Source organism: Hippoglossus hippoglossus, chromosome 12 (genome assembly GCF_009819705.1).
Source record: "Hippoglossus hippoglossus isolate fHipHip1 chromosome 12, fHipHip1.pri, whole genome shotgun sequence".
In the NCBI taxonomy this organism is placed as follows: domain Eukaryota; kingdom Metazoa; phylum Chordata; class Actinopteri; order Pleuronectiformes; family Pleuronectidae; genus Hippoglossus; species Hippoglossus hippoglossus.
In genome coordinates this window covers 9,476,735-9,487,132 of record NC_047162.1, presented here as the reverse complement: position 1 = coordinate 9,487,132, position 10,398 = coordinate 9,476,735, and the positions used below count along the sequence as shown (strand labels likewise).

General features: G+C 40.9%; 1 protein-coding gene across 1 annotated transcript; it reads left to right on the top strand.

Annotated features, from left to right (window-relative positions):
- The first annotated feature begins 3,569 nt into the window (after nt 1-3,569).
- On the top strand, nt 3,570-7,505 carry edf1 (endothelial differentiation-related factor 1). Its single transcript, XM_034602529.1, has 5 exons — nt 3,570-3,822; nt 5,450-5,501; nt 5,719-5,879; nt 6,735-6,828; nt 6,928-7,505. Exons 1-5 carry the CDS (start codon nt 3,745-3,747, stop codon nt 6,987-6,989), a joined length of 447 nt encoding a protein of 148 aa, XP_034458420.1. The 5' UTR covers nt 3,570-3,744; the 3' UTR covers nt 6,990-7,505.
- Nucleotides 7,506-10,398: the final 2,893 nt, after the last annotated feature.

The window sequence follows — 10,398 nt, the reverse complement described above, 5'->3', positions numbered from 1 at the left end:
TACCGTAATACCGCGATAGTAACGCAGCAGGGTAGGTGACGTCACAAGTGTCAGATTCCAGAGATGTTCCGGACAAAGACGAGTCTTGTCCTGACGAAGAAACTTTCTGCTTCGTGACTGTGGAGGGAGGAAGTCGTGTTCTTCACCTCGACACTTTTCTTCTGTAGATCAACGGTAAAAAGTCATGTTTGTTTTGTGTCTCTACTTTAGTTGATGTTCTTTGACTGTGTTGCACGCGCGACTAAGTTTAAAGTTTGACGTCCAAACATCTTGACGTCGGTTTTAAACTCTGATTTTCTTTACTTGGGAATATATTCAGCTCTGCAGGAAACTGGCCGCATGAAAATATGTCTCAGCACCACGATGTACTTTTGGTTCAAATCATCAGGGGCCGCGTCTTGGTGTCTTGAATCGCTGCATGTAAAAAATCTTTATATTTCAAATTTCGAAAAAGCAAATTCCCGATGGTTTGGTTATGAATTGAGGAGGCCACGTTGCTCCACCTGAGGAAACATGTCAACCATCTTACCTGCATCCAGCTTGTTGATATAGGTTTGTTTACGTTATCACTATCACGCCTTGTTGGTCGATAAACAAGAATTGAATAGTGGATTAATTAAAGAGATTTATTCAGCAAATATAGAGCATTCCACTGGTAAAGCTTCACTATTGTGGGTGTGCGCTTTTCTTCTGCTTTGCTTCTACACATACTCTCTCACACACACACACACACATGTTGATGTAGGGCTGGGCAATACAACAATTGCAATAATTAAAGCAATATAAGTTTTGTCAATAGCAATACAACAAGATTTCAATATATAAGATAAGATAAGCTTTATTTGTCTTGTACACAGAGATATACATGCATGGTACAATGTGCAGTGAAATGTGTTATTGTGCCTACATCCAGTTTTAAAATAGTAAAGTTAAAGACACAATATAAAAATAGCACACAATAGTGTTACAAAATGCAAAATATTACAAAGGTAAAATGTAAGTATAAAAATATATACATGTAAGGTGAGTGTGCTTCTGCTGTAGTGCAGAGACTGTGCAGGTATGCAAGTGATCTGAGTTCAGTTTAACGCTCAGAGTTGAGCAAGCAGATGGCCTGAGGGAAGAAACTCTTCCTCATCCTCTCTGTGTTGGTTCTCAGGCAGTGAAACCTAAAGCCTTCTTTCCGCATGGTGAGAAGGTGCAACCCCCAAAACGTGTTTATCATAAAGAAGAGTTCAAACCACACACTTCACTCAGGATCAAAAATCTGTCTTTAAAAATAAATGAAATAATAATGTGACATTTATCAAAATAATTAATGATGTGAAAATTTCCATCCACCTCTTTGTTGATGCTGCTACATTCTCATTGTCTGAGCCTGTATGTTTCTGTTGTCTGTTTATCAGAGAGAGAGGTGTGTCTGTCTGACTCAGGATGGCCACCAAAGGCAGCGTGAGGTCAGACGAAGGCCTGATGATGATGCAGGAGCTTGACGACCGGCTCAAAGAGCAGATCGACAAACTGGAGCATGTGCGCCTGGCTGCCGTCGAACTGAAGGACAACTTGTCTGATGTGCGTTAGTCGGCCTGTCATCTATCATCACGACTGTTTATTCAATGTCCATTGACATCTCTTATTTCCTCTGATACAGAGCCACAGTGATCTAAGCCAGTCTGTCGCTGAGCATCTGGAATGGTTGAATCACTTGTCGGAGCGAGTGGAGACTCTTCACATGAACACAGCAGTGTTTGTTCAGGTAAGAAATGGGGTCTTTCTAGAGGTTAATGCTTTTACATCCTGCAGTACATTCAACACACAGAGAGCTTTGCTGGTCAAGTGCATACTTTGGAGTAATGACATAGTATGAGGTAATAATTGTCCACAATCAGTAGGAAGGTCCACAGACAGTTGTGATATTCCATAAAACAAAAATAGATATATCTGTCTATCTATTCTATATTAATGAAGAGAGCCCAGAATTTAAATTATTTAAGTTATACTGGTGATGTCATTTGGAGCCAGATTCTGCTCAGTTGTAATGTGGAGCTGCAGTAACGATGTCCTGCCAATAATCTAAAACTGTCAATCATGATGTTTCATCCTGTTTCTATTACATCTAAAACCAAACTTAAAAGATGCACTTGAATATACATCAGTGGGATGAGATCAACCTAAAATGACAGAGATCATCTTTAAAGAAAAACGTATATAACATGAACTTTGACTTTTTTGTATGGTCCGTGTCCCATCCACTAACATAGAGGAGGCAGGGCTTTTTATACCAATACTGCAGCCAGCCACCAGGGGGTGATCGAGGTCTTTATATGCAGTCTGTGATCAGTATGTCCTAACTGTTCTCATCTACCTGGTTAATGAAATCTGGGATATGGAAACACGTCAGACAATGTACATTGTATTGGCATCTTCGCTAATCTCTGTTTCATCTGTTTCCAGATGAATCCCAAGCCTCGTGCGTGGGCGGTGAAACAAGGCTCCAAACATGGCTACCGCTGGGGACGCTTCCACCAGGCTGAGGACGCCCAGTCCGAGTTCGGCTGGTCCCCGATCCGCACGCGACGAAACAGCGACGCTGCCTCTGAGATGTCTTGTAACTGGTGACCTGGTGGACCTCCACCAAAATGGTGACTGGAAACGAAAAGTCTTTACACATTTCATTTTTTTGGGGACATTTACACTCATTATCATGCATTATTCTACATCTAATGTAATACTATACATATTCTTCTATGCCCTGTATTTCTGTTTACTGTTGTGATGTTTTTTTTTAAATAAACACAGCTATTAGTATTGTTTGTGTAAACTAAACTTTTTAAAATTGTTTATTAAGTGTAAAAGTATTCAAAGAATTTTTTTGATTCAAATCCAAATAATTCTCTAGACAAACTCCAGTCCAATCTCCAATCTGTCAAAAATACTGGGACGTGTTGTCGTGTCTCAACCCACCTCCTCTTTCTTCTTCTTCTTCTTCTTCTTCTTCTTCTTCTTCTTCTTCTTCTTATTATTATTATTATTATTATTATTATAGATAGATACTTTATTGATCCTGTGGGGAATTTAGGCATCCAATAACACACAAAACAGTCAAACAGAATATCAAAGAAAGAATAAAAGGTCCAAATGAGTCAAGAATAGGTTCAGTGCAGTGAGATGGAAGTCCAGCCACCAGAACTACTACAAAGCTGTCACTGTAAAGAAGTATGTGCTAATGGAGATATTGACAATACAAATACTTGAAGTATCAGGTGATTGAAAGATCAAAGTAACCGAGGCATAGTATTGAAGTAAAATACAAATACAGATTTAAAGATAAGTAACTGAAGCTATTCAAAGTTGTGCATTAGACTAAGATAGCCTGTATAAAGATATATAAGATGTTAGTGTATTAAATGTATATATATTTAGTATCATTATTATTATGATGATGTTAAGAACATATGAATGTGGGTCAGTGAGCAGAGGCCTCCAGGCTGCAGGGAACCCCAGGAGAAGAAGTGGGTCAGTGTGCTCCTCCAGCAGGGGGCGCTGGTGACATCAGCTCCCTTGTGTCACTGTTCACCAGCACTTTCAATAAAGCTTTGGCAGAACTCGTGGGTGATCATTGTAGACGGAGCGTGAATCCACTAAAGAAGCAGCGCCGCGCAGAAAACGCTCCATTTTGAGCCCGAAACGAGTTGAACTTGTTTCTGTATTTGCGTTGAAATCCTCGAGCGAAGCGCCGCGAACATGGCAGAGAGCGACTGGGACACGGTGACTGTGCTGAGGAAGAAGGGGCCGACCGCTGCCCAGTCCAAATCCAAGCAGGTCAGCGACTATCACTCGTGGTTTTCCTGAAGCTGATCGTCAACTGTGGATCCGGTTAAATGGCCTCAGATGCGTTCAGTTCACTGTTCATAATGTATTAGCGAAAATGAGCGTTTCTGCAAATGGCTCCGGGTTGAAATGTTGTAAACGCCGCTCACTCTCCGTTGTTTAACGTAACTTAGTTGCTAAAAACACGTAACCACGCTTCACTCGTGCTAATGGTTAGCTTAACGTTACAGGCTCCTCGGTCAACCAGACCTCACTCAAAACATGTTCAATTTAGCTCGGGCAAGCTAACGTTAGCTTGTGAAATAGTCAAACGTGACCAATATAGCCGTCAACTAGCATTAGCCAGCCAACGTGAAACGGCTACTTAGTTTAGCGTTAGCTACTCTTGTGTTGTCATTTAATGTTGTGTTGCTCAACACGACAAACCAAACCCTGCCTCTCGTGGAGTTACACCCTCACAGCACATGCTAGTTGTCGTTAGCCTAGCTTTGCAGAACCCTCAGTCAAAACCTCGTTCAAAAAAAGGTTATATTTAGCTTGGGCTAGCTACTGTTACCTTGTGAAATAGCCGACGGTGATGAAAATAGATGCTAACTAGCATTACCCAGCTAACGCGAAACGTCCACCTCGCTTTGCTTTAACCAGTCCTCACCACCGTTTCATTACATTTGAAGCTTTACGTGTTTAAGTTGAATTTGGCTTTTTGTCATGTGCAGCCCTCGTGTAAATGTCTTTGTAAAGCCTGTTAGCCAACACGATGCTAATCATAACAAACCAAAGTACACATGTATTGTGCTCAGTAAGGATCGGCCGTGTTATCTGTTGTTTACCTAATGTGTCATACATGGTGAGCAGGGTTATTGCTACAAATGTACTCAAAGCTACACTGAAAAAATAACCTTACTTAAAAAACTACTTCAATTGTAGCAAACAAATCAATTTCAAGTCAAAGTCATTTGTTTGCATACAACTTGTTAATTAAATTCGAGCAAACGAAATTAATTAACTTGTTCCCAATTGAAGTATTCTTTTTAAAGGGATAGTTCACAGAGAAATGGAAATTGACTCATCTGCTCATCACTATGCCGATGGAGGGGTGAGTGAAGGGTTTGAGTCCTCAAAACCCTTCTGGAGTCTCAGGGGTAAACAGCGTTGCAGCCGAATCCCATACAATTGAAGCAACCGGGGACTGATTCTTCAAATGTGAGAAAAGGGGGCACGTCAACGTACGCACAGTCACACTGGAAACCCGCACACACTCTCGCCAAAGGGCACGCGCAGGGTGTAGCATCGCCACTTCCGATAGTGGACTTTAAACTTTAATTCTGTTTTATTACGTCTGAAGAAGAAGTCGCCTTGGCTGAAACGCTGTTAACCCCTAAAACTCCTAGAGTGTTTTGTGGACTCAAACCCTTCACCCACCCCTCCATCGGCATAGTGGTGGGTAGATAATGAGTGAATTTTCATCTTTCGGTGAACTATCACTTTGAGTTGACAAACAATTTTCTTTTTTCACTGGCATGAGCTCGGTTACGTTGCAGGCAGTCTACTGTCAAAGTTCTCAAGTGGGTTCAGTGGTTTGAAACTGAAGTTGTGCACATGTCCATGTTTCCTCTAGGCTATCACGGCTGCTCAGAGACGTGGGGAGGACCTTGAGACAACCAAGAAATGTAAATTTCTGCTTTCTGCACCAATTTGATTAAGACACCAGATCATTTGCTGAGATTTCATCCATTCTGGGATGTCCCTCTCTTATTCCAAATGTAATGCTGCAGTCCAAACACGGGACAGTTACATTGACTTAGTGCTTGTGTTGTGAGTGTGCTGTTTTTTCACATTGAGTCTATGATTCCCCAACATCGCCTCAATCCACTGCTTGTTTCACAGGGTCTGCAGGACAGAACAAACAGCATCTGGTGACGAAGAACACGGCCAAACTGGACCGGGAAACAGAGGAGCTGCACCATGAGAGGGTCCCACTGGAGGTGGGCAAGGTCATCCAGCAAGGCAGACAGGAGAGAGGCCTGACCCAGAAAGACCTGGCCACTGTGAGTATCCAGACTTCACATACACCGACATGCACAAGATGTAATGGTACGGCTGGAAAAGATGCCTTTTGTGTAACATTTTATAAAACCTCCTTTATTGTGGCCAACAGACTCAAGTCAGCGACACAGAATCATGGAACATATTTGCCAAGTGCTCTGGATAATCTAGTTTTTAAAATTATATTTTGAGTGTGGATACTAAACCTGGGTCTGGGTTCAGACAAAAAAAAGTGAAATGATATTTAGATTCGGGTTGGGTAAGGCACATGACTAATTGGGCGATACATTGGGTTCGGGTCGGGTTCAGACACAAAAAACTGAATGGCTCTGAGGCTTGGTTGGGTTCGGTCAGGAAGTTGTAGCCCAAGCCGCACTCTGAAATCACTAACGAAATCACAACTTCCTTTTGAGTATAAAGTGATTACAGTGACTCAGCAATACTCTCCTCTTTACTCGTATAACATTTACTTGTATTTTTGGCCAAACGAAGCGAGTTTGTTTACTAACCTTCCCATTGTTGCTTTTTATAAGAGTCTGGCCAATACTAGATTTTGAGTCTGCGCCTCATCCCTTGATTAACTAAATGAACCACTGTGCAATGAGTGAATTCTACGTGGTAGCTCATTCGCCTAAATTGATAAAAAGGAACAAGAAAATGGTATTAGTAGCATATTAAAGCATTAATATACCAAATATATTGAAATAGGCCGATTCTTATGTGTTCACTCCCCAAAGACTTTCCTAACGCAGGCGTGTAGGCCCTCGGGAACGTCCTGTGCACACTTGAGTAGCAGTCTTGTGGTTATATTTATGATTTATTATCATCGTTATTGTTATTGTTAATCTTTTCCTCAGAGAATTAATGAGAAGCCTCAAGTCATTGGAGACTATGAATGTGGGAGAGCAATTCCCAACAACCAGGTCATGTGCAAGATAGAGAGAGCAATTGGTAAGAAAACTTTTATTAAAAATGTTTTCCCATATCAGAACGATCATGTTTATTAATTTATCAGTTGTCAGTCATTTAACTCGTAATCTGCTCGAACAGGCCTGAAACTGCGTGGGAGGGACATGGGCCTCCCCCTGGAGGCAAAGCCCAAGAAGAAATGAACACAAAGCCTCGAAATCAGCCCCCCCCACACCCCCAGTCCCATATTTCCCTTTATCTGAACTCCCACCCCACCTCCTAAATCATCTCTTCCTCTTCCTCTTCCTCTACCCGGGCTGATCTCACCTGCGTCCTGCCTGAGGACCATGGTGCTCCACTGCATCACAGGCTGCATACTAACCAGTCATCTGAAGACACTCTTCTGACCGAATATTCAAACCAATGAGCGAACGACATTACTCGACATCGCAAACTCGTTTGTGTTCACCCTGCGTCTGCGTAGGCTTTGGCATGATAAACTCCATTTTTTTGATGGTGATGTTAGATCATTAAAAGGATCGTGTGTTTTTCAAGACCAGACAAACGTGTTCGACTAACTGTAATTCTGAGCATGATGTTAAGCCAAAAGTGCTTGATTGCATCTGTTTATTTTTTTCACACACTTGAGTGGATGTCATTACAGTGTTTTTAAGGCTGTGCTTTGTTTTGATCTAAAAAAAATAAAGTTTGGCACCTCCTGACATTTCTGCGTGTGAGTTTATAGACACTTTAGCACAGAAATTCCAAAACCAGTGCAGATTTCCTAAACATGAACATATGTTTAAGAAAAACATGAATAGGGGAGAGGGTGTAGGGAGGACATGCAGCAGAGGGCTGTGTCGAAACCGAATCCGCTGCAGGACGACTCAAAGGCTTGAGCCGTTTGTAGAATGTTGACTTTAAACATTTTTCGAAAAAAAAAAAAAAAAAAAAATATATATATATATATATATATATATATATATATATATATATATATATATATATATATATATATATATATATATATATATATATATATATATATATATATATATATATATATATATATATATATATATATTATCTTATCTTATATCATCTTATCTTATATAATAAAGGAAAAGCTTAATGTACAATCCAAACCACCTGGATTGTGACACTAGTCTGGTACTTTAGCTCCATGAGAGTACGTAGTCAACATGAAGTTTGCATGTAGTAGCAATTCTTCGCCACTAGATGTCAGAGTTTGATCGGAAATATGTTAGGAGTGATCCACTGAATCAAAAATACTGCATCAAAACTTTGTTCCATGTAATGTTTGTACTTAACTGTGACTATTGATATAATATATTAATACTCCTGTTTACGTACTTTGTTTGTTTATTGCATAAATTACAATATTTTATATACACTGGAAAACGCATCTTGCTTTTTAACTTAAAATGTTTCCCACTTCTGAAGAACAGCACAGTCAGTTAAGAAATGAATTCTTTAAGCTGAGGCACATTCAAATTACTGTGTAGTTTTTTTTTTTATAATTGTTAGTCAATCATGATAAAAATTGAATCAGCTGAAACACACTCGCTCTTTACTTTATTTTCCTCACTGTAGCCCTGAGTAGCTGTGATTTTAAATTCTTTTAGTTTTTCTCTTTCTCCATAACTTCGCACCAAGGGTTGATTCGAGTATTACAGTAGCTGCTGATAAGACCGCTGCCTTCTGTTTTTTATTAAAGATTCATTGACCTTATTGTTGCAGAATAACATGGGCAGCAGGCAAAAGGGGAAACACTAGTGAGGCTGAACCCATTCAAGCACTACAGGAGTCTGTATTGACCAGAGCTTAAAGGCTGCTGGAGTGTGAAGGACTTTGATGGAAGCTGAACAAGCCAAGTTCACGAGTTTCCCACTTTGTAGTCCCAGTACCGACAGACTCCAGGATGGACAGCAGCAACACTTTTAAACCTCTCAGCACAAACTCTGTTTTAGTGAGATAACACCGTGTGGTGCCCCTGGCACATCGAGCGCACGAATAAATCAATGTGTTCCTCATTAGAACCATATAGAAACACAGCAGCCTGAAGAAACCTGCAGCTGTAACTGTACATTGTCTGCTTGGTTGGGGTCCAGAGCCACGATGGACAACATTAACTGTTTGTAGCTAATTACAGAGCAATGCAGCCATGTCACTCATGGTTACTGTCAGGCTTCTTAATAGTACCTGCAGACGGCTTCAAGCTTTCAGCTGATCGTCAGGAAAAAGTCAGTAACCTGGAGCCTCAATGTGCATCAAGGAGTAAAACACATGTTTAACCAGTGTGTGCAAACAGCAGTTGGCACGAACCCACAGGCTATGAGGGGAAAACATGGAGCCAGAACAACAAGAGCACGCGCAGGGGACATCCTGCCTGTTCCACATCTCCACTGACCTTCATCAGGTTCAGGCAGCTCACTCTAATGGGCAGCTGGCTGGAGCTGATGGGGTGAGAGCCTCTGGGCTACTGTCTAACCTGCCGCTGGCTGTGCTTTAACAATGTGAACCGTGAGTCTTGAATGGAAAGTTTGCCTGGGAACCTCAGTGGAAGAACTTCCTTCTAACCATTAAATGTGAAGTACGGAAGCGGTAGTGACAGGTTTCGAAAGGCAAGAATGTGTTGCATATGTTGTGCCAATGCCATTTATGTATATACCTACATCTATATGCGGAGGTTAAATACTCACATTTACATAAAAATTGTATATTTGGTTCTACAAAAGAATTGATTTGATGTCAATTCATACAGCAACAGGAGATTGTAGCATTCATAGCTAACAAAGAGGTAGTGTATTAATACCTAGTTACAGTAATTAAAGTCATTATGGCCGGAGGTGACGACAATAAGGAAGGACATTTTAATCAAAATTATATTGACTTCCAAAGTAAGACCCACCATCTTATTCAAATAACAAAATACTTTGGGTAAACATATATGCACAGGCAGTGTAATCCTGTAGTATTTTTGCTTGTGTTTTTCTTTAGTTCTAATCCATTGAGTTGCTTGTGTATGTTTGCGTATATGTTTGCTTTGGGGGTCTGAGAGAAACAGCATTTTAATCCTGTTTATGTCCTGTGCATACGGCAGATATTTACTATATAGTTGACTGTGACTTTGAAATATGTTTTTATATTATGTCTCATTCGTCTCTGGTAAAAGAAGCCAGTGCAGCTTCAGCTCCATTAACAATACACCAAGTCTGGAAAGATACAAAGTTCCTCTGAGTAGATTTACCTTGAACCGCCCTCGACCTATCTCGTATACAGTACATGGCACCTCTCACAGACGCTGCATTCATACACTCAAGTTGTGGGAGTGTGTTTTTGTTCCAAAAGATGGATGTGCTGGGATGCATATCTGCTCAGATAAAGTACGCAACCTCCTGACCGGTGCTCACTTGACAAACAAAGGAGGGAGCCTTGATGTTGTTACCAGGGGGGGCGTTATTTGGATTCTTGCTCAACAGGCTACTTCACTCTGTGTGTGTGTGTGTGTGTGTGTGTGTGTGTGTGTGTGTGTGTGTGTGTGTGTGAGAGAAAGAAAGAGGGAGACAGAGGCTGACTGCGTTCCTGGAA

What these genes read in the sequence shown, in the direction of transcription:
- edf1 (XM_034602529.1), top strand. Translation starts at nt 3,745, where the DNA reads ATGGCAGAGAGCGACTGGGACACGGTGACTGTGCTGAGGAAGAAGGGG. An exon ending in CCCAGTCCAAATCCAAGCAG is followed by an intron (nt 3,823 to 5,449) that starts GTCAGCGACTAT and finishes TGTTTCCTCTAG; the next exon opens with GCTATCACGGCTGCTCAGAG. An exon ending in CCCAGAAAGACCTGGCCACT is followed by an intron (nt 5,880 to 6,734) that starts GTGAGTATCCAG and finishes TCTTTTCCTCAG; the next exon opens with AGAATTAATGAGAAGCCTCA.